At 23.1% G+C, this 23,401-nt stretch overlaps 9 protein-coding genes across 9 annotated transcripts; 2 read left to right on the top strand and 7 right to left on the bottom strand. All coding sequences in view use genetic code 6, as the record gives it.

Moving 5' to 3' along the window:
- Window positions 1–368: 368 nt before the first annotated feature.
- Window positions 369–3,177, bottom strand: TTHERM_00238850 (phosphatidylinositol-specific phospholipase C, X domain protein; the record flags this gene model as incomplete). The annotated part of the gene is made up of 4 exons (XM_001024810.3): window positions 369–1,880; window positions 1,945–2,091; window positions 2,205–2,700; window positions 2,780–3,177. The coding sequence occupies 4 exons, from the start codon at window positions 3,175–3,177 to the stop codon at window positions 369–371; spliced, it is 2,553 nt and encodes an 850-aa protein (XP_001024810.1).
- A 1,626-nt stretch (window positions 3,178–4,803) lies between these two features.
- Window positions 4,804–7,273, bottom strand: TTHERM_00238830 (serine/threonine-protein phosphatase PP1; the record flags this gene model as incomplete). The annotated part of the gene is made up of 9 exons (XM_001024808.3): window positions 4,804–4,806; window positions 4,870–4,982; window positions 5,056–5,146; window positions 5,345–5,496; window positions 5,559–5,735; window positions 5,856–6,004; window positions 6,601–6,628; window positions 6,927–6,980; window positions 7,075–7,273. The coding sequence occupies 9 exons, from the start codon at window positions 7,271–7,273 to the stop codon at window positions 4,804–4,806; spliced, it is 966 nt and encodes a 321-aa protein (XP_001024808.2).
- Window positions 7,274–8,406: 1,133 nt separating this feature from the next.
- TTHERM_00238820 (hypothetical protein) lies at window positions 8,407–9,221 on the bottom strand (the record flags this gene model as incomplete). The annotated part of the gene is made up of 3 exons (XM_001024807.2): window positions 8,985–9,221; window positions 8,787–8,861; window positions 8,407–8,715 (listed from the first exon to the last, which is right to left on the bottom strand). Exons 1-3 carry the CDS (start codon window positions 9,087–9,089, stop codon window positions 8,407–8,409), a joined length of 489 nt encoding a protein of 162 aa, XP_001024807.1. The 5' UTR covers window positions 9,090–9,221.
- A 420-nt stretch (window positions 9,222–9,641) lies between these two features.
- Window positions 9,642–11,223, bottom strand: TTHERM_00238810 (DnaJ (Hsp40) family B protein; the record flags this gene model as incomplete). Its single annotated transcript, XM_001024806.3, has 10 exons — window positions 9,642–9,861; window positions 9,925–10,096; window positions 10,149–10,234; window positions 10,293–10,339; window positions 10,400–10,560; window positions 10,616–10,697; window positions 10,784–10,791; window positions 10,849–10,917; window positions 10,982–11,091; window positions 11,156–11,223. 10 exons carry the CDS (start codon window positions 11,221–11,223, stop codon window positions 9,642–9,644), a joined length of 1,023 nt encoding a protein of 340 aa, XP_001024806.2.
- Window positions 11,224–12,077: 854 nt separating this feature from the next.
- Window positions 12,078–13,423, top strand: TTHERM_000238809 (hypothetical protein; the record flags this gene model as incomplete). The annotated part of the gene is made up of 8 exons (XM_012800211.1): window positions 12,078–12,101; window positions 12,163–12,212; window positions 12,264–12,353; window positions 12,404–12,496; window positions 12,549–12,790; window positions 12,857–12,946; window positions 12,997–13,086; window positions 13,137–13,423. 8 exons carry the CDS (start codon window positions 12,078–12,080, stop codon window positions 13,421–13,423), a joined length of 966 nt encoding a protein of 321 aa, XP_012655665.1.
- Window positions 13,424–13,825: 402 nt separating this feature from the next.
- On the top strand, window positions 13,826–14,641 carry TTHERM_00238800 (nudix domain protein, putative; the record flags this gene model as incomplete). The annotated part of the gene is made up of 1 exon (XM_001024805.2): window positions 13,826–14,641. One exon carries the CDS (start codon window positions 13,826–13,828, stop codon window positions 14,639–14,641), a length of 816 nt encoding a protein of 271 aa, XP_001024805.2.
- A 238-nt stretch (window positions 14,642–14,879) lies between these two features.
- On the bottom strand, window positions 14,880–15,601 carry TTHERM_000238799 (kinesin motor domain protein; the record flags this gene model as incomplete). The annotated part of the gene is made up of 2 exons (XM_012800210.1): window positions 14,880–15,011; window positions 15,062–15,601. 2 exons carry the CDS (start codon window positions 15,599–15,601, stop codon window positions 14,880–14,882), a joined length of 672 nt encoding a protein of 223 aa, XP_012655664.1.
- Window positions 15,602–16,161: 560 nt separating this feature from the next.
- On the bottom strand, window positions 16,162–19,397 carry TTHERM_00238790 (kinesin motor catalytic domain protein; the record flags this gene model as incomplete). Its single annotated transcript, XM_001024804.2, has 11 exons — window positions 16,162–16,245; window positions 16,301–16,529; window positions 16,594–16,709; window positions 16,758–16,975; window positions 17,025–17,097; window positions 17,144–17,724; window positions 17,785–17,883; window positions 17,936–18,475; window positions 18,604–18,878; window positions 19,004–19,259; window positions 19,325–19,397. The coding sequence occupies 11 exons, from the start codon at window positions 19,395–19,397 to the stop codon at window positions 16,162–16,164; spliced, it is 2,544 nt and encodes an 847-aa protein (XP_001024804.2).
- A 1,411-nt stretch (window positions 19,398–20,808) lies between these two features.
- TTHERM_00238770 (ELMO/CED-12 family protein) lies at window positions 20,809–23,112 on the bottom strand (the record flags this gene model as incomplete). Its single annotated transcript, XM_001024802.1, has 1 exon — window positions 20,809–23,112. The coding sequence occupies one exon, from the start codon at window positions 23,110–23,112 to the stop codon at window positions 20,809–20,811; it is 2,304 nt and encodes a 767-aa protein (XP_001024802.1).
- Between the last annotated feature and the right edge of the window lie 289 nt (window positions 23,113–23,401).

The raw sequence follows: 23,401 nt of genomic DNA, 5'->3' as shown, positions 1-23,401 counted from the left end.
ATATTTTTGATTAATAATATAATTTTAAAATATTTTTAATCCATTATTTATTTTTAATTTATTATTCTTTTAGCATGAAATGTATGTATTTGTAAAAAATGTGAGGGATTTAAGTAATGAAATTGTTATTGAAATGTTTATCTATGAAATGAAAATTTAGATAAATTTTAAATATATAAAAGCAAGTTATTATAAAAATATATAATCACATTAAAATAAAGAATTTATATAAAGTATTTTTAAACAAATATTATCTGAGAGTAAATAAATAAGCAAATTAACTTTTCATATTTTTGAATTATTATTTTTTTTTAGTTAAAATTAAATAAACTAGTTCTATTATTTAAAATAATTACTTTTAGTTATTTTCATGTATATAAATCCAATATTTCAATATGTGCAAGCAACATACCATGTTCTATTTTTTTAAATTCTTTATCCCATAATGGTATTATTCTATAGCCTTCTCTTATACACTCAAAATCAAGGGCATACTATGCGAATAATTCATTTTTTATGATTCCATTACTAAATACTTAAAATGAAATCATTGCAAGTTCTGGACATGCAACTTTAAAAGTGATAGGAGAAGAATTAAAAATAGGATGAAATGTATTATTATTTATTGATTTAGTTCTTTAAGTTTTGTTGTTTTTTTCATCTAGCTCTGTACCCTTTAAAGAAACTTCAATGAACGGATTAAATGACTTTGAATCATCTTCTTCCCTTTTTAAGCACTATCCACTAATAATAGTAATTTTTATTTCTTTTATTTGTTTTACAAAGTCACTTGGATATTTTTGCAAAGTATTTTTATTTTTGTTCAAATCATCACATAGTTTATGGTCATCTGAATTGATTTGTTGAATGTGACTATGTCTTAAATACTTTGGTTTCAAAACATATCCACTAAAAATTCCACCATTTTACTAGAATTTAGAAAGATACATTAGCATATGATAATCACAAGTTTAAAAATTAAGTGCAATAATTTAAGATCCACTTATAAATGATGGTAAAGGATCGAAATTTGAAGAATCTACTCTCGAACCCTTTGGATAAATACGACTGAAAAATTTTTTATGGTAATCAACAATAATTTTTTCATGCTTTTTTAGCAAGTATTTAATTTTTTCTTCGCTTAGCGAAAATATATCGAAAATTGAGCCATTTTAGAATTTGATCATATCCATTGTAAAGCTCACACCTACCATGGAAATACATCTCTAAAAATCCTTGACTTATGCAACTTAAGACTTGCTGTCAGTCTCGTCGTCGCTGTCCATAATTGTTCTCTCTGTATCTTCTTAGTCATACTAGATTGATTTAAACTACCTGTTAGATTCTGAAATTTACAATAGTTACATAGGTGAATAATATAGCATATTTGTGTTATCATCTACATCATTCTAAGAAAAGGCTTTTTCAATATTAAAGTGATAGATTTGGTTTAAATCTATTTAATCCTGTTAGTGAATATTAGAAAACAAAACAGAATCTCTAATTCTCCTGCTCTAGTGTGGAGTACTTTTACTTTGCTTTTTCAACTATAAATCTACAGTTTAAACTGACTCTTCTAAAATTTGGCTTAGTGTTCCCTTAGCTTTGATAATTATTTTTTTTTTAAGCTATCTGGGACTAGGGTAGAACTTCATGGATGAATAATTTTCAGGGATAAGATATATTGAGCTTCCAAATATTTCTTTCATAATATTTGCCATTTTTTTCTAATTTTCTTGGTTACAGTGGTTTTCTATAGAAATTATGATAGGGTATTTACTCCAGACAAATCCATAAGTTTTAATGGTTTAAACAACATCTCTAAACTTTATGGATGATGTTAAAGTAAAACCATGAGTAACTATTGGTTCACTTCCATCCTTTTTTTATTAAATATTTGTTAACAAAAATGAAACAAATTAATTAATAATTTATTTATTTTACCCACACATCGATTTCTATACACCTACAGCCTTTTCTAAAAGCATTAATGTATGCCTATACATTAGACTCGCCTGTTAGTTAATTGGCCATGAGATATGTATTATGGGATGAATTTATGAAATAATCTGTTAGTGGTTGGTCCATATCCTATATTTATAAAAAGCAAAGATTTTTAAAATTTTAAATGATTATTTTGTTATTTTAATTTTTTGATAAATTAATTAAACATATTGATAATAAATTGGCTAATAATTTAATACCTAATAAACACTAAGCTTTGCTGGATCATAAATATTATTTTAATAATTAAAGATCAAATTTATAAAGTCATTGTAAGAAATTATATTGTTTTTTTCAGCGAAATACATATCTAAAAATTATTGAGACTTCAGATCAATTTCTTCTTGTTTTTGTTCAGCTTTCATAAACTTGAAGAATGTTTCTTTTTTCATTGCAGGTGAGTTAAGATTACTTTTTTCGTTAAAAGAAGGCACATATTTCTTAAACAAAGGCATTAATTCACTTTTCGAAAGTAAATCTCTAATAATCTCTACAAACTCATTCACTTGGAGAAGTTTGTCATTGTTTTCATCATAAAATTAGAATTTTTCCAACAGATCCTTTTTGCTAATGTTCACATTCAGTTTTTATATTAAGTTTAAGCATTCTTCATAAGTTAAATTATCAGATAAATCTTAATCAGCCTTGGAAAAAAAATCTAAAGCCATTTGCTTGACATAATCAGCCTTCATGTTTCTTTTTTAAACAATAAAAGATAAAATTTAGGTTAAAATCGTTAAAAATTAGCTTAAAATGTATTAAGAAATAATTTTACTGTTGCTTTGAGACATTTGCTGACTTGATAATATTTAAGATAGCTTGCCAAAGTAGATTTTTCTCTTCCTAATCATTAAAACTAAAATAATGCTTTTTATTCTTTAGCTCTAACATCAGCCATTAAGTGTTCAGAGTTTTCTCAAACGGAGATAACTCTTAAATATCTATTACTTATGTTAAATCTATAAAATCTAATTTGGAAGGTACAGCTTAATTGTATGGTAAAAGCATCAATAGTTCTGGATCAACTTCGTTTTAATAGGCAATGAATTTCTTTTTGTCTGAACCATAATTTACTGCTAATCCATAACTGATGCAATTTAAAGCCTTATCTTTTGTTATAGGACTAAAAGATTTGCTTAAGAGCTAACGTGAGTTCAATTAAGGGTCACTCATAAATATATAAAAATATCAATTTAGTGTTTTTTATCCTATTATTATTATTTTTTCTAATACACAAAGATTTTGATTAAATTTTTAGTTTTTAATCTGTTTTGGAATAATTAAATAAAGAATTTTTTAAGTAAAATAACCTGATTTATTAATCATTAAATATTATAAATTATCTCAATTTATTATAAATAACAATAACATACAAATAATACACCAGATAATTTTTAATAACTAGAATGTGTGTATATTTTTATCTCGAAATTAGCTAATATTATTAAAAGATAAATAGGAAAGTATGTAAGTAAATACTATTCGACTTTGGGTTTGTTCGATGTAAATATCAAAGATAAAACAAAATTTTAATAATTTAATTTTTAAAGAAGTTTCATTTTAGCATTTCATCATAAATCTTAATCCTAATAATTTTTAATAACTAGAACGTGTGTATATTTTTATCTCGAAATTAGCTAATATTATTAAAAGATAAATAGGAAAGTATGTAAGTAAATACTATTCGACTTTGGGTTTGTTTGATGTAAATATCAAGGATAAAACAAAATTTTAATAATTTAATTTTTAAAGAAGTTTCATTTTAGCATTTCATAATAAATCTTAATCCTAAGGCAAAAGTTAATTTATTAAAGTGTAACATTTATGAGTAAATTACAACCCAATATTAATAAATTTTAGATATTGTATACAGAATAATAATAAAACATTAAAATGATTGTTTTTTATAAATTCTAATACTCTTAAAATAAATTATTGATGATTATTATTTCATTCTTAATTAGCAACAATATATTTTGTTGAGAATATTAAATCAATATTATTGGCATTGATTTGTAAAAAAATAATTAATCATTTTTATGAAGCACTCAAATAAATAAATTAATTAAAATTATCTAAAAATTACTTAATGATTTTATATGAATTATTCTTCAATAAGAATTTAATTAAAAAATTGACTGACTTTTAGTTTTTTTGATTAACTAAAATAAAAATAATTTATTTTATAGTACGATTGTATTGCTTGTTTTGGTGATTTTATGTTCTTAAATTAATTTTTATTTAGATAATGATTTTACGATTATTTTTAGATAGTAAGTAGTTGAGATATAAAAACAAGTTTATTTGAAATCAAACAGACAATATATAATGTATTTATAAGTTTTAGGCGTATATGTAATTATGCATATTGTATAAACTCCTCCATACTTATTTATTTTTATGAGTACTGATTTGATTTGTATTTGAAAGTAGTTTTAAAATAATTGTAAAGTTATGTAAGTAAGTAAATATATATGTAGGTAAGTATATATGTATGTATGTAAGTTTAAATGATTGTGATTGATTGATGAACAATTAATTTAACAATAGAATGAATATGATATTTTGATGATTATAATAATATCTGCTTTAAAAAAAAAGAGTAATCAATTAATTAATTAACTATCAATCTGCTATACATTTTTATATAATATATTATTCTTTAAGAGAACTTTGAGAGAATAAATTTATTTATCATATTATTTTTTACTTTATCGCTCTTGCTTGCTTACTTATTTTGATTGCTTACTACTACTACTATTTTGTTATTAATTTTTATACATCCTTTATTCTAGTTTCTCACTATTTTTATACAAGCAACAAAAATTAATTATTATTTTTTCAATAATATCTTAATAATATTACCTTGCTTTTAGGAGGAGTATAAGGTCTGCCAGCTTATCCAGTAGTTCTGCTATCAGCAGGTTTCAAAATTTAGAAAGAACACATCAAAGTTTCATCTACAGTCATCATAGCACCTAAATTATAATCAAAAAGTATTTAATTAATTATTACTTTATTTACAAACCTTGTTTGTATTTAAATAATTACCTGCGTTATCAAATTCACCACAATAATTAGGAGCTGAGAATAAGGTTACTAATTATCTTTTAGCAAAGAATTCATATCCATCTTCTACAACCTAATTAGTTAGAAGTATAATTTTTATAAATTTGTCTACATAATTAATATATTATAGTTTTATTTTTCTATTTATATTATTTGTAACTTATTTATTTATTCTCTCTAGTTTTATTATGTTTTATTAATATTTAAACTCGGAAGTTTTTCATATAACTTTAAAAGTAACTTTTTCTAAATAACTTAAAGTAAATTTTACCTAATGTGCACGGCATATCAAATCTAACTCATGCTTTTTCAGGAATACTGATACTATTTCTGGACTAAATACATAAGAAACACCTCTTTCATTTTCTGCCCAACCCTATACATCTTTATCAGGATCACTCCAAAGTAAATCGCATAATAAACCTTGAAGATAATAAATTAATTTATTGGATGATCTAAGCGCAATTTTTAAAGATATTAATTACCAGTATCGGGAACATCAGTGGGTCTAATAATACGACGGATTTATTCAAGATTAGTAAGTTCAGGAGATAAACCACCATGCATACAGAAGATTTTTTCATCTATAACTGCAGCAACAGGTAAGCAGTTGAAGCAGTCAGTGAAAGTCTTCCAAAGCTTTATATTGTATCTTCTTTTACCTAGTAATTATTTTAAATTGAGTTTATTGCTTAATATCTATTTTAAATATTTTGAGCTATTTAAAAACAATATGAAACAAAATATTTTTTGTCAATAATTTTTATATAATTATTTATTACATTCATCGTAGAAACCATAGATTCTATTAATTGATGCGCATTCATGATTACCTCTCAGTAAGAAGAAGTTCTCAGGATATTTTATTTTGTATGCAAGTAAAAGAGCTATTGTTTCTAAACTTTATTTACCTCTATCAACATAATCACCTCTATTTTTTTTAAAAAAAAGATTAGGAGATAAGCAAAATTTATTATTGTAAAGATTTGTAATTCGCGTTTAGTTTCAATCAACCACTTTTAAGCACAGCATGACTTGTTCAACTACTTAATTACTATCAATATATATTGGAAAGAATTTAAACTTTTTTTAAAAAAATTGCAAATTTCATTTTATTTCTGCTCAAAAAGCTAATATTTTCTAGCTATGTATGCTATTAAGGATTTCAGTCATTAAACTTGGGTAATATCACGAAATCACATGCGGATGAATACATTCTACTGGTTTGCTATTTTATTTTTATTTTAAATTGTATTTACTATTGAATATTTTCTACTGAACCCATTTTATTTAAATTTAGTGATTTAAGAGGTGATTAATGCAAAGAAGGATATTAACTAAGCAAAAAAAAGTATATTATATGCTTAAAAGTGATTAAATTGCTAGCTTTGCTATACAGATATTTGTCATTTTAGACTTTTGAAAGCATTTTAGACAGACAATACTTAAATATTTTGTATTTTTTTCAAACTAAGACGCGCTGGAGATAAGCTATTTGAATTTGAGTTTGATTAAAAATAATCTTACAAGAATAAATAGTTAGTATCGGGAGGATCTATTTGTTAAGAAAAAGAATGTTAATAAATTATAAGAAAGTAAGCAACAGGCTTTTATTTAGATGAATATATCCGTCTCTTAACTATCAAATTTTTTTTTATGCAGAGTCTTAAAAGACTTAATAAATTTGCGTTTGAACATTTTTGTTAGAGACGCAAATCAAAGAAAATATATAAAAAAGCTAGAAGTCAATCATATAATTAAAACGAAAAGAGAGATATATATATTTATTTATCTGTAAATTAGTTAGTTTCTTGTTGCTTGCTCAAAAAAGATAAAATAAATGAAATATTTACAATGGCCGTATTAGAAGAGACGAAGCAAATCATAATATTGTCCGTGAATATCACCTATATGTTATTAAGAGAAATCGTTTTTGCTTTTGTAGGAAAACTATCATCTGAGTTCAGCTCTTGGAATTTTTAAAATCAGAATTTAATTTACCGCAAATTTTTAGTGGTGCTTCGAGCTCAAGGAGAATGGGTTAATTAATGAAAATTTCTCTAGCTTTTATGCACAAACCTCTTATTTCTTATTCTGTCATACTTGCCTATTTACCTGGCTTGTATTCCTTACAAGCAATAAGCTTTTCGATGATGCTATCTACATCGATGTCAACTTATTTTGCACCTTTATCAACCATTTTTATATTTTACTTGCTTTCTATTCTTCTGCTTTTAATTTGAATAGAGATTTATTATTTATTTGATTTTGTTTTCTTTTTATTATTTATTTATTTATTTCTTCTATTTATCTTAATTGCTTTTTTTTTTCTCTTTAAAACAAGTAATAATCTTCTCTTTATTTTTTCTGTTTTTATTTACTGTACTTCATAAGCCTCTTTTTTATTTTGCTTCACTCTGACTATTTTCAGTTCACTAAAATGCACTACTTTCGCATTTAACTTTATTGAGCAATCAATCAATCAATAAAACAAACAAATAAATAAACATATAAACATATAAACAAAAACAATAAAGCATACAAAATTGAATATTTATTCCAAAACTATTAATCAATCTTTAATTAATATATAAATAAATTCATATATATTTTATTTTATAATTTTACTTTCAAAAATTTTTTGTCATTTGATTTTTTTCTTTCTGCAAACCAATTTGATAAAAATTTTTTAATTTTCTCCTTTCAATTTAAAAATTCAATAAGTAACTACAAGCATTTTTCAAAAAAAAAATGCCTATATTTAAAGTTTTGATTTAGATGCTTATATAACTAACCCGATATACTGACTAAATATCCATAGCTTATTAATACTAACGAATAAAAATTTTAATGGAAGTATATTTTATTTTTTAAGATATTAAAAATTATAATTTAAAAAAATGATTAAGTTTATTTAAATAAACTAAGTTATCATAGAATAGATTTTATGCTATATTTAACTTAATTAAATATTTTAATAACTACTTTTTAAGATTCGTGTATTCGTGTAAGGTTTTAAAAATATGCTGTGAAATTTTTGAATATTTTTCAAAATAATTAAAAAAATATGTTTTAATTCTAACAAATTTAAATTTTAATTGTAATAATTAGAAATAATTTATTGTAAAACTTCTATTTTTGAGTACACATTAAAACAAAATTTTTTTAATTTGTAAACAGATTAATAAAATCAAATAAAATGTTAAAAAAATATTGAAAATTTATTATTTACTTTGATAAAATACAACACAATAATGCTAATTACGAATGTTTAAAGTAAAATAAATTTAGAGTTTGTTGAAAAAACTTTAATTTAATGAATGAAAGTAAATTTCAAATATTTCCTATATCATAATTTAGCCTATCTATACGCTGCTATACTTTTTATATCTACTATTACAACTTTGCATATTACTATTCTTCTTATTATATTTAATTTTCAAATAATTAAATGTAATCTCCTGTTTATTCACTTTCTCTTTAATAGATATCATTTAGCCTTTATATTTCAAGTCCTTGTAATTAAATAAATGAATCAATCTTAGAAGTTTAATCTATTTTTTCTATATTTGTTTTATCTTTTATAGATTCCTCTTCTATTTTCAATTTCTTTAAGTCATTTAGGATATCAAAGCACTTATCCTGTAGATTATATTTTAGTTGAAAGCTTAAACCACATAAGATTTTGTAATAATGCAAAATAAAAAAATTACTTCTAGTTCTGATAAAAAGTTATATGTTTCTTGCTCTTCTTCTATTTATTTGAGATACTAGTTAGGGTTATTGATCTATTATTATTTAAATATTAATAAAATTCCTTAAACCCTTTATTATCGATTTTTAATCTCTTTATTTTTGGTATTATCTTAACTGTAAAAATAAAATTTATTTCATAATAATATTATCATTACTTTAAGCTACGTTTAATGGATAACCTCAAGATCTTATTGCTGGGAAGATAAAGAGCTAGTGGAGCTCATTCTGCTCCTCTCGTTGTATTGCACTTAAGTAATCATTGGAATGGCTTAAAATAGAAGGTGTGTATGATAGATATTTGAATGATATGGTTGAGTAATACTGCTACTTTTAGCTAATTAATAAATATTTGTAAGAATTATAGATAGATATAATATCTCTTGCTTGTTTCTTGGTTTTATATCAAAATTAATTATTATTATAAAAACTTACATTAAAAATAATGTGACCATTAAATGACTTTAACTTGCAAATATATTATTCTACTTTTTATTCTAGGTCCTTCATATGAAATCATCAAACATAAGAATTACTTTTCTTTCAAGCTTATTATCTAAAAAAATACATTTTATTTTTTATTTTCACTCTATTTTAAAAGCATTAAACACATGCTAAAATCAATTAAAACTTTCGTATTTCGATTAAATTTAATCTTTAAGGTATGGTTTGGTTGCTTCTTCTAGATATCTTTAATTTTATGAAATTAACTGAGTAAGAAAAACATTTTTAACAGATAACGTCTCTAAAATAGTAAAATCAATACAATATGTACAAAAATATAAACAATTATTTCAATACAATTTAATTTTAATTCAATTAGCTCTATCACCATTTTCTTCATTTTCCCCTAAAAGCTCTGATATTTTTTTAAGTTCTTCGATGCTTAGTTATGTTGGAAATTCTACATCAAACTTTATTATTAAGTTTCCTCTATCTTTGTAAGGTTATAACAACTATTTATTCTTTAATCCTTTCAAAGAATCAAATTGAATTGGCATTCCTTCTCCTTCAACTACTTTTACAGTTTTAGGGCTATTTAATTTTAAAATTAGTTTAATTAAAAGATAAAACAAGCACATTATTTCAATCCATTACGTGATCACTTCATCTATTGGAATATACAATCTTCTGCTATCTAATGTGATAAGATGAACTCCTTTAAATGACCAACTTTGTGATAGATTGATATATTGTGTATATACCAAATCATTTCCTTTCCTTTTAAATCTACTATGAGGGACTTCTTTAATTATCATAACCAAATCAGCTTTTTTACAAAAATATTTTTGAATCCTTAATTTTATTGTTAATTTATTTACAGTTGTCAAATCTAGCAGCTTGATTTCCATCTTTTTTATAAACAACAGTTGCTCCATCTTTTACACCTTATCTAATTTGAACGATTCTATTATAAAAAAAACAAACGAAAATTAATTTTTCAAAAACTCTTAGTAAAATTATACTTATTTGCTAGTACTTCTCTTGTTGTCCTTCCATCTTAATTCAATAACTAGAAACATACAAATATTTATATAAATTTGCTTTAATCAACTTATTATTAAAATTTTACACTTCTATAATATTATATCTCTTTTGAACATCCGTTATAAATTTCTTCCAAACTGCATTCTACTTCTAAATAAACTGGTTCAGGAGGATGGGTCAATTGATAATTTTGTGCCTAAAACTAATAACCAAACATGGTGCCATGAGCATGTTCTCCTGTTAAATCTACTCAAATTTATAATTTATAATTATTTTTTGTTAAGATTAACAAACAATTTACCAACTATATCAGCTAGTGGATTATACTTGCATAAAAATTTTTCAAATATTTCTAAAGGATTTTTGTGGAACTTGTATCCTCCCTTTTATTCAATATTTAATTTTATCAATCGCATGTTTTTCAATAAATAAATCAAAGCGTAATCAAAAAAGGACACTAAATTCTTACTGCGAGCTCTATTTTTTTAAAATAATAATAAACTCTTTGAATGATTCATAATTTATAAAACAAACCTCCTTTGTGAAAAAATCCCTATTTCAGTTATTCCTCTCCAAATTTATCATAGAATGCTCTTCTCATAGCTGATTTTTCATAAATTATCCCAATTAAAATAATAGTTATTCAAGTAAAAAATGAATTGATTACGATCACTAAGAACCTCGAAAGCTTCTGAAATGATAGAAAAGTGATGATGAGTAGTTTTCTCATCCATAATACTGAATTTTGGGTGAAATCTCAAAGCTAATCTTCTATATCTATTTTAAATTGGCAGAATTTATATATTTGCAATATTATATTTAAAATCTTAAACATCAATACGCTTAACATATTTCATCATGACTAGCGTCAGCTTTAATTTCTAAATCACTGTAATAATCTCTTGGCATTCTTTACTTAACTAAATTATGTATTCTAATAATAGATTTATCTATCTATATATGTAAGTAATCCCCTTTTTTCTTAATAAGAATATAGATTTTAAAGAGTAATTAATTTTGATTTTTATATGTATTAAGTTAATAAATAAACAATAATCTTTATTAATTTGATTTTTACAGTTTTAATTATTTGATTTTTTCAATTCAATCAAAACAAACATAATTGGTATTAAATTTATTAAACATTAGATAGCTTTTTTATAAACAAATTAATTAAAAACAGGATTTAAATAAAACATTTTAAAATAAGTTAATTTAATACTAACCATCTAATTTTCAAATAGAAACATTAAATTAAATTTAAATAAACTTAAATTTATTAAATCAAAAATATCTTTAATTTTTAACTAATTCACTTAAGTAATAAATACTAACATTTTATATTAATGTTATAAATATTCGTATTTTTTTTATATAGATAATTTCTTTAAAAATTAAATATCATTTATACATTTATGTTTAGTCATTTTTTTTTATTGATATTTGAGGACTAAAATCAATTTTAAATAACATTATAATTAGTTTAAATTGCATAAAGTTTAAATTATAGTATTTATAATCAATTTAGTTTTATATACAGTAATTCTTCAGTAACTAATATCTGTTGTCAAAGACTATAAATAAAAGCTATTAATTATTAAAGTAGTTAATTTAAATTGAGAATAAAATTTTCTTTTCAAGGTTATTAATCATTTTGATATATTATCTTTTTCTGATGATGATGAAATTAAAAAAAACATAAAATTAAATTTAATCACTAAAAATTAAAACAAAGCTAAATATTAAAACAAATTAGGTATAAAATGATTACTTCAAGTCTAGAAAATGTATTATTTTTTATTTTTGAGATATTTAAAACCAATATTGCTTTTATAAACATGTAAAAAGTTGTAAACTTTAGATTATGAAAATTCAAAAGAATTCATACTTTACATGAGGTAATTAATTTATTTGACTAAACATTAAAATTAAGTTTAAATTTTTTTAAGCAATTAAGATTTACAAGAAAGTGATCTTGAATAAATAAAAGATGCGATTTTAAAATTTAAAAAACTAGAAAGCTTAGAAATTAACTTGAGGTAAAACAATAACTAAATTTTTAATCTTTAGTTAATTAATTTTATATTAGTTATAATAATTTAGATTTAGATGCTTGCTTTTTACTTAGTTAAGCTATTACTGAAGGAGGTCTAAATTTGAAAAATCTTTACTTGAATCTAAAGTAAACATTTTTAAAATATTAAAATATTTACAAACTTAATTAAATTAATTAGAGGAGTCTATTTTAATAGAAATGACTTTAAAGATTTAACTTCTGGGATCTCTAACTGCAATTTTCTAACTTCTCTTTCATTTGAATTTCCGTAAAATTACTTATTTTAAATGAAGATTAAGGTTTTTCGTCATTCTGATGTATAAATATTAGAATTCTAGACAGAGACTCAGCAGGCATTGAAAATTTTTCTAAAATGGTGCAAAAATTAAATAATTTAGAAAATTTATCACTTTTATTTGAGTATAATTTTTTAAAAGATAAAATTTAAATTCAATAACAATAATATAAAATTAAATAAAACACAAGGCACTAAATTATCTAAAGAATAGAATTAAGATATATTTCCGAAGCAATCTCTAAATGCTAAAATTTAAAATCTCTTTCACTTGATTTTAAGTAATTTGAAAATGGGTTATTTTTAATTAAAAATTTTATGTAATTTAAAGAACTTCTCTCTTAGTTAATAGCGAGTTATTTAACATAGTTTTAGATCTAAATCATCTAAAATACTTAAATACTCTCTCATTTGAATTCAGGTATTTATTTTTATTTTATTTCATTTTTAAAAAATTTTTAAATTTAAAAGAAAGGATTAGATTTAGTAAAATCTTTAAAAAGCTAAATAGATTTGCTACAAATTTAAATAACTAACTAAATTAACTTTAATTTTGTGAAAAAAAAATAGTCTCTTCTTAAGTATATTATATACATTAAGGATATAGATATTATTAATTGAAACGACTACTTGATAATTTTTTTGCTTAAAAGTTTATTTAAAATTTAAAAGTATAAAATAAATCAGAAATTCTTAAAATTTATAATTATTTGTTTTATAGTATTGATAAAATGTAATTAATATTATTTATTTAATGAATGAATTCATTTATTTTTAACTTAAAAAAATAATCTTTAAATAAAAATACAAATTATTTATTCTTAACTAACTTGTTTTATCTTTATTTAAATAATTTAATACTAATGAGTTATTTTACAATTTCTTTTTAAAAAACTAAATTAATTTTTTTAAGTTAATAAAATATTATAAAATTCATTCAATAATAAACTTATTTAAAGGCTAATCAATTTATGTTTATCTTTTAGTTTTATTTTTAATTTTAATAAACATTATTTATTTATAATAAATTTATCTTATTATTTATTTTTAGATATATTAAATTTACATTAAATAGAAGTAACTTTATGAAATCTTTTCTTAGATTTGGCAGCTTAATTGGACTAGGAGCAGGTTTGCTTTTTAAAGGAAAATGTGTTTTAATGGATGAAAGTTTTAAGTACAGAAAAGATGAATTTTCAGGCATTCATATCACAACAGAAAACTAAAAGTTTGATTCAGAGGAACAATTTAAGAAATAAGTTGAGCATTTTATTAATTAAAGACAGCAAGAAGATAATGACATCTCTAGTATTTGGATTAAGCTAAGCCCTGAAAATGTTTATCTCTCTCATTCTCTAAATTAATTAGGTTTTGATGTCCATCACTCTTAGAATTAATATATCATGTTTAACAAATGGATGAATCCTTAAAAGGTTAATAAGATACCATCATATTCTACTCATTACATATCATGTGCTCCAGTTGTAATATCAGAAGATGATCATATTTTACTTTAAAAATAGGGGTCTAAATGGGGAGTACCGGCTGATACATAAAAATAAATTGGAATGAAATTAGATAACCTCGCTTAAGAAATTATAAAAAAATCTTTCACTCTCTAAAACAGCGAGAGTCCAAATTTAAAATTCTAAGATTTGATTTTAATACGTGAAATAACTAAAACTTAATCAGGGCATCCTGATATACTTTTTGCTATGTAATATAAATGTGATTTAAAATACCCACTAATAAATTAAAATGACAGTGAATATAAGTGGGTCCCTTTGGATAACTTAGCTTTATTTATTAGAGATAATTAAGATCATATTCATTATCCACTTCACTATCTTATCCTTGAAAGAGTTAATACTCTTCATGAATAAAAAAAGTTAAATGTACCTAATCCAGATGTTAAAAAATTAGATTACTATTTTAAAAGGTTTGATTCACATAATACAGTTTTCCCAATGCTTTGAATTTTCTTAAAATTATTTTTACAAGAAATTCATATAAATCAATAAAAAATTAAATAAATATTTCTACTTTGCTTTGAAATTGTTTGATGATATTTGTTTTTTCTAAATAATTTAAAGCTTTATCTTACTTATAATAACTAATTATTGTAAGCATACAAAAATTTAAGAAAAATTTAATATTTTTTGAAATAATTTTCTAAAAAATTTTAATATTTAGTTATTCATTTACTTATTTATTTCATTACTTATCTTTTTACAATAAATGCAAACACTTCCTACATTAATTTAATTAAAAAGATTACACTTATTATAATTTTTATGATTTTTCTGATAACTGAATTGAAAGTTTGTCATTATCTTTTTTAATCCTCTAATTTAGTTAAAAAAATATTAAAAGTGATAACAAAATTTTAGTTTTACTTCTGTTAATTCTGTAATTTGGTTTAGTAAAATTCCCTATTTTATTGTTTTGAGATGAGCTCCTTTAACCATTCTAAGCAATTACTCTTTGTTTGGACATTCCTTTTTATGCTCGTTAATTTCTTTCCTTTTGATAAGTTTAGAGCACTCCTATATATCGCATTTTTCATAGCCAAATTCACATGTATAATAATGAGGAGAATATTCATTATATTCAAGTATTTTGTTGCAAATAAATTAAGGTTCTTCTTTATTTTTGTAGAATTGGCATTTTATTTTAATAATTTTAAACAATTCGTCTAAAAGAGGTGGAGACTTTAAAAATTCTACATCTTCGCATAAATTAGGACATCTTTGAACTCTTTGATGTAAATTTTGTTGACAACATTTTTCGCACCATATATTCATACACTTATTGCACATTAAAGGATTTTATAATAAAAACTAGCAAATATTACATATTAATTTTTTAATGACCTTTTCTTCTCCTACAAGCTAATCTTGCCTTACCTAACTAATTGCTTAATGATTAAGGTTCATTTCAATAAAATAAAAAGTAATTAATTTCCAATACAATCAAATCTTTTTTAATTTTATGATATTTTTTAATAAATAAAAATATGTGGCTATTAAATATTGTAGATAATCAATATTAATTTAATCAAATACATAAATCCTTAATTATATCAGTTAAATATTTAGCTAAAACATTTAATAATATGTTTACTCTAAATTTAGTATTATAAATAAAGTGAAAATGGTAATAGCAAAAAAGTGTTTTTACAAGCTTTTTTTATTATAAAGTATTAAATTTGCTTAATTTTTTATGATAAATAAATATTTTTGCCCATTTATCAAAATTATGTTTAATATATTAGATAAGGAAAGTAAAAGTAATAACATACAATCACCATACTCTAGAAAAAGTAAATTTAGCTATATAAATACATATTATTTAAATGAATTTCAAAATTTTTATGAATCATTTTATAGAAAATACAAAATGGCTTGTATGAATTAATGTATAAATATGGAGTTAATTAATTGCTTTAAATTTTGTTTTTATTAAAAAATTTTTAGCATTGCTGTTGATTTTATAATCAATTTTTATAGATTTCATCTCTTGCTTTGTAGAAAGCTTGCAGCTTTTTCTCTACTTCTTTATCACGTACTTTACTTAAAGTCTTTAATTTTTATTGGTTTAGTTAAAGATTGTAGTTAATTTAATTAAAATTTTACCTATTACATTTATTGTGACATCATACTTTGGTTATTATTAGAGCTAATATTAGATTGGGTTAGACCATTTTACTATCCATTATCTGTTAAAGCCTATCTTTGCTACATCATTGCTTCTAACCATTTTTCAAAATCTTTTTACATTCTATCTTTATTTTTTTCAAGCATTTTTTAAATGCTTTCTATTTCTGCTTTTATGTCCTTTAGCTAATTGAAATTTTCTTTATATCTTTTTAGCAAAATTAAAAAAATTAATTCTTTTTTTATTTGAATTCAAATGTGATAAGAAATACATTCTTTTTTATTCTTCTATTTGTGAGAGTATCTCTCCTTCTTAAGGATGTACAAGCTCTTCTTCATTATCATTACTAAGTCCTTTTAAAGCCATTTCCTTTCTCAAATCCTAAATCTATAAAAAATTTAATTTAAATGAGAGTTGTATATTTATTAAGTTAACCTTCTATTTCAATTAATCTATTTTGCTTCTTGCTGCATTCACGATTTGTCCCATTTTCCTAGCAACTTCAAATTTATCTTTAAGTACAAGCTTGTTATCTTCCATGACCTAGTTTCTTCTATAACTTCTTCTAAAAAGTTCAAGACAATTTGCCCTATCCATTAGTTATTCATTAGTCAAATTTAGAGGAGCTAAAAGCATATCATTAATCTCCTTATCTATTTTTGAAAGAAATATTTTATTTTAATATAATGCATTCAAATTTACTTTGTATAAGAGCTTATCTTGCCTATGTTACTATAGATTATGCATCAGTTACATCTAATCCTGTTTAATATGTCTATTTTTTTTATAGCAAAGACTTAAATAATTTAAAAAATAATTACATTAGATTTTTATGCTGAAGACTAGTTTAAATCTGTGAATGCACCTTTCTGCGAAGAATAGTCCATGCTTGCTACGCCACCTCTTAGCTAAGTTGAAACCTAAGATTAAAACTCATTTTGTGAAGAAACAGATTACTGGTACTTATGTGCAGGAATTTAAGATGCTTCTTTTAATTGCTCATACTAAGGAAATTTAATTTCTTTTGGCTCTTAAACAATACTGCTTGCTAACTCGCTTGCCATTTCATTCTAACTTTCTCTTTATACTGGAATTGAAAGTTATTATCCATTTTTATTATCTTTATTTTTATTAATAAGGTTGAGTAAAATCATAATTTCGTTATCTCTTTATAAAACCAACAGCTTTAATCTCTTTATTTCTTCTGAAAGATGCGATGTATCAGCTGCATCTTCCTTAGGAGGATTATTATTTTATTTTGATGGATTGTTTTAGCTTTTTTGTGGTTAAACTTATGAGGAATTATCCTCAACTGTATTATCTGAATTACCACCTTTCTTTAATAGGGCATTATATTTGTGCTTTAGTTAGTAAAAGCATTCATCAATCATTAGTTTATCACCTAATTGGATTATAAAATAATTCATAGAAAATACAACTAATTCTATTAAAAATAAATTACTGAGTATAATTTAATGAGAAGGATCTCGTGAAGCTAGAAACTATTCCACTTTAGTCCTACAAGCCTCAATATCATCTGAATCTAGTTTATCTTTTGCATCTATCAAAAAATTTTAAGATTATTCTTTGTATATTTTAATTTAGTTAAATACTCTCTCCCTTGAGCATGTTGAGTTCAGCTTTTAGAGCAGCATTTTCTCTTTTTAATCTTTCTATTATGACAGCTGGGTCAACTGATTCATTACGAACTGCATAATTTTTAACTAAAGCTACTCTTTGTGCAAATTTACATGTTGCTATACTTTCAAGAGCATCAGGCTCTTCTGCACTAGCTGTTGCAACCATCCTCGTTTTACAATTACCACCTAATGAATCACGTAAAATAAGTGTCATCAAGGAATTTCTATAAGGAACATGAATATTTTCTCCTTAAGCTCTTTTATTAAGGCAAACAATGCAATGCTCTAAAAAATGCAAACTTAAGTTAATTCCTCTTGCTTCCTTTTCTAATTTCCCCTCTACACCTGTATTTTTTATTCTTTCTGAACCTGAAAGATCTACTAAATGAATTCTACTCATTGTTTTTACATCACTATTTGGCTTTCTGCTTTCTATCATTATAGTAAAAATACAATGACTTCTTGTTGAAACATCATTCTTTGGAGTTTCACACACAGCTCTATTCAAATCACCTTTTTGTAATAAAAATTATATTATATTATAGTTTTAATATTAATAGATTAGAATAATGTTAAATATATGCTTGCTATTGCTAAAGCTAATTTTATTTTTATAAGAAATTTTTGTAATTTGAGTTTACCAATATACAATAAATTTAATGCATCTTCTTCAGTTTATGCTTTATGAATTGACAACCCACTTAATATAATTTCTTCATTTTCAGTTTCACGAGGAATAACTGGAGTTAAATCTTCTAGTTTTTTTGCAGAGTGGTTTGCATCGAGTAAATCGTAACCAGAATTATTATATATTTCAATATAGCTAATAGAAATTTAATAAAAAGCATCTTCTTTCTTTTTGGTTTCTTAAAAAAGGTAACTTAAAGTTCTTGGAATGATACCTCTATCTTCATAACTTTATTGATTATAAAATTTAATTTATAAATTACTTAATGAAATAAGTATTCTAACATAAGATCTTAAAACTAATATGTAATGTTGTAATTGAATAGTTATTATTTAAACTCTTTAATTAAATACCTATCCGGACCACCAGTCATTGTAAAAGTTTTACCAGAACCAGTTTGACCATATGCAAAAATAGTTCCATTAAAACCTTCTAGAGCCTAATCGCAAACATCTTATGCAACATTTTTAAAAATCTTTTCTTATTTAGTTTTTTAATCAAATACTTTATCAAATATAAATTCATAGTGCTCTTTAGTGTTGTTAATGTAACCAGACTGCTAGTCTTTAGGTATCTTAAACTCTACTTTACTTGATTCTTCATCAACAGCTAATTTTTATTTTTATGATTTCTATAAAATTTTAGCCTAAATAAAATCTTAAAAGTTATTTTACTAAGTCCATTATATGTCTTTTTAGCTGGACGAACTCTTAAGAAAATTTCAATCGCTTTATTTTATTTTGACATCTGCTAATCTCTAAATTATATATTTCACTCTAATCCTTATTTTCAAAAATCTATCTTTATTTTAATATTAGTAAATTGTTGTCTTTTCAAAAAAATTTATAAAGTTCTTTTAAAAATTATCAAAAAAATAAATTTTTGAAATTATCAAATTCACAAATAAATCTGGTAATGAATTATATTTAAAATAACATAGAAAAAATGTATAGAAGTATTGAATGGTATGGTATGCCCTTATTTATATCAGAATATAGACCAAGCTTAAACTTTATAAAGAAATTTATTTGAAAAAGTATTATCAATTATTCTTATTAAATATTAGTATGATACAAGTTTAGAATATTTAAATTTAATATTTAATAAAATAAAAAAAATAAAGCATAAATTTGATCAAATAATTTTAGAATATTTATAAATAAAATGTTCAAAGATATTTTGAAAAATAATAAATCATAAGTACTTTAATTATTTGATTAGATATTATAATTTTTTAAACAAATTAATAAATGTGTTTAGATACTGTAATGTACTTGAAAACAAACATAATAAACTTAATTATCATAAAAAAAATAGATAATGATAATAAATTAAGCTTTAGATAAATAATTTTAAAGTTCTTTTTATAAAGATATTAAGTATAACTTAAATATTCAAATAAATTCTAACAATTTAAAATGTATATTTATCTTAAATTTTATTAGAAAACCAAAAAGAGGATGCAAACTTATGTTAAGAATTTTTTTTTCCCCTTAATAAAATAAAACTTTAAATTTTAAAAAAAATTTTATAATTGTTTTACTTAAACGAAAAAATAATAATAATAATTAATTTTTGCTTAAAAAAAACCTTTAAAAGAGATGAAATAAATATTAGTAGTTTAAAAGTATAAATTAATAATTCAAATAAATAAACATAAATATTTGTATGGTGTATGAAAGAGAATATTATAATAAATATGTTGATGTTAGAAGGAGGGAGAGATAGATAGATAAAAGTATATTAAATTATTGTTTTTAAATATATTAATTATTATAAATGATAATTATTTTTTATTATTTGTTAATTGAATTTTTTAATTATCTATTTGATTATTTATTTATTGAATTCTACTTAGCTTTTTATTCAAGGAAATTTTATTGTTAAATTTTTATTAGAAATTATTTTTATAATTATTATGGCAATTAATTTACTCAAAGAAAAATTCTATCAATTTTTAAAAATAGTTTAATTGCTAGAACATTTTTATTTTAAATTTGATGTGTATTAATAAGTAAGTAAGTATCTTTAATTTAATTATATTTATTATTTTATGTGGAAGAGGAAAATTATTTTTATCATTTGTTAGTTAGTTATTTAGTTTTTAGGTTAATATAGCTTTGGAAGTTTATATAGACAATTTGTTATTATTTTTAATTCAATCACGGAGTTTATAGTATAGACCTATTTTCTTTTTGAAAACTTCTAAGGCTTGGAAGGGATTTTGCTCAACTTATTCTATTGTTGTCTTAAAAGCTATAGAGATAGAAAGGAAACCAGATTTTTCTCTTTTGAAGTTCTCATAAAAGATATAAAATGTTGCAAAATACATCTTATTCACTACGCTGATAACACTCTTCTCTACATTGATCATTTAATTTAGCAATCCCTTTTCTAACCAAATTAGAACATGCTTTGTAATTTCTTGCATCACTACGCAAAGGTTTATTTCTTTTAAGCGGAGTTTATCAGGTAAAAATATGTTGTTATTGCAGTTCATTGAAGAGGAATTTTAAGAGTTATTGTGGTTTTAAGAGTTTTAATTATTTTGATTTTATTAATTATTTATCTAAGGTTAGTGGCGAATTTCTTCATTTTTTTTATTTAAAACATCAATTTATTGTACAACGTCTAATATGTACTCTTTATAGCAGAAAATAAATGCAAGAATCTATAAAGCTCCAAAGACTCCAGCGATATCAAAATTTTATTTAGGATTAACATGTCTAAAGCCAATAGTCAACCAGTGTGGGCCATAGAGTGGGCAGTATTATGTATTTCTCAATGAACAATAAATTGTGTAAATCATATTTACATGCAGAGAATCGCTTGTATCAAAAGCTACTTTCGAAAATGCCAGTATTTAATCTCTTTCGATATTCAAAGCAGATGTTTATAAAATCTTAGAAGAGTTATTTGTACAAAATGTGAAGACTCTACTGAAGATTCCTTGGCCTTGATAAGTGCTATCTCTTATAGCCATCAATAATTTTTTTTCTTTGCTTAAATCCATAGTTTTTACACGACTCCAAGCTTCCATATAAGTAATTTATTTATAATTATGGTTTTTGTATGAGAGTACTTGGTTTTTGTTGCGTTTTCTTTTAGTCGAAGTTAAAGTGTTATCTCCATCTTCGTAGCACTCTTCATGATCAATATGAATTGTAAAACCTACTGGTTTAATCATTTCAGGGTCATCACTGCTTGTTTCATCTTCGTTAAGATGAGGAAGGACGTTCATTTAAGGTCTCTTTTCACTCTAAGCATCTGACAAATTTTTGTCTAGCATTTCTTTATCAGTAGTATTCTCAGTGTTTTCCTTTGGAGATGAATCATTTTAATTTTTTTATTCCTCAGAATATTGAATGTTGTTATTAGCAGTAATATTTACAAAAGAACCTTCATCTAATAAATCAGGTACATTATTTAGGTTTTAAGAAATGGTTTATACCTATATTTCGGGTTGAGGGATAATGATATTATTTATAATTTAGTTGCTTGGAATTTATTTTCCTTCATTCTATTGAATTGACTGATTAACTTGTTCGTTGTTAACATTATTATTGTTATTATTCTATGATTACTATTTTAATGGATTTTAGATTGATTGAATAACTTATTACTAAATCCCTTTTTCTGCTTCTTCATTTACTACATCTGATTCATCTTAAAAGTTATTGTTTTAAGATGGTATTTAAACTCTTATTACCTTAGATTAGGGCTCTTCTTCTTCCAATTATAGAGATTATTAAAAGATTAAATCTTCAATGCAGACAAGGGAGTTTCTTGCCTTCTTTATTTGATTTGAAGAGCGATTAAAAGCTTAATTATTTTACTAACTACTTAATTTAATTGAATTTTTTTATGCCGTAGTTTCACTAGTAGTAGATATAATTGATGGATTATAAGCAGCAGGAGCAGTGGCATCAGAATTTTTTCTTGAGAAATTTGAATCATCGCCTTCAGAAAAGAAAGAAGAAGACATATATTCTCTGCCTATGCTATTTTTGCAACTGGTTGCTTCAGTTTTTCTGTTACTAAAACGAGATTGAGATTAAGTTAAGCTACGTAAATCTTCACTGCTTTAGTGAATACAGGGGTATTAGTATTGTGTATGATTATTTTGTATTGAAACGTTTTTTTTTACAGCTAGAATAGGAGGGAACACCTGCATTCTGCCTACATTTTGAACTGTTGAAGTAAGTTCGCTGTTACCTTTTTCGCTTTCCATTTTTGTAAGCTGATTTTCATTTTATTATGCAGAAAATTTATGATTTTCTAGATTAAGATCTAATAAATTGGGAAGATCAATATTATTTGATGAGGCTTGCTATTACAAGTCAAATGTTAATTATTTTATTTAATTTTAATTTGGTAAATCAGTAAAATGGGCAGCATGTATTTGTTATGAAGGCTGCTATAAAAATTCGTCAAGTTGCTAACTAGTGTTCACGTCCTACATTTTAGAAAGTAAAAATAGTAGTAGGATGGATGCAATAAGTTTTAGTGTGTATTATTGTTGATTAATTTAAATGAAATGTTATGTATTTAAGCTTGTATGTATGTTTACTTATTCACTCTTATTTTTTTGATAGTTATAGATAACTCACAATTATTATTTATAATGGGAAAAAAAATTAATATTTTTATCTTTTCTCATTTGTTTTTTTTTTTTTTTCACTTAATTGTTTTCTATTAGTCTCTTGTCCACAATAATAGAATCGCAATGCCAAGCAACTAATTTTTTTCTT

Source organism: Tetrahymena thermophila (assembly GCF_000189635.1).
Source record: "Tetrahymena thermophila SB210 genomic scaffold scf_8254373, whole genome shotgun sequence".
NCBI classification, from domain to species: domain Eukaryota; phylum Ciliophora; class Oligohymenophorea; order Hymenostomatida; family Tetrahymenidae; genus Tetrahymena; species Tetrahymena thermophila.
This window is presented reverse-complemented; position numbering and strand designations above follow the sequence as displayed.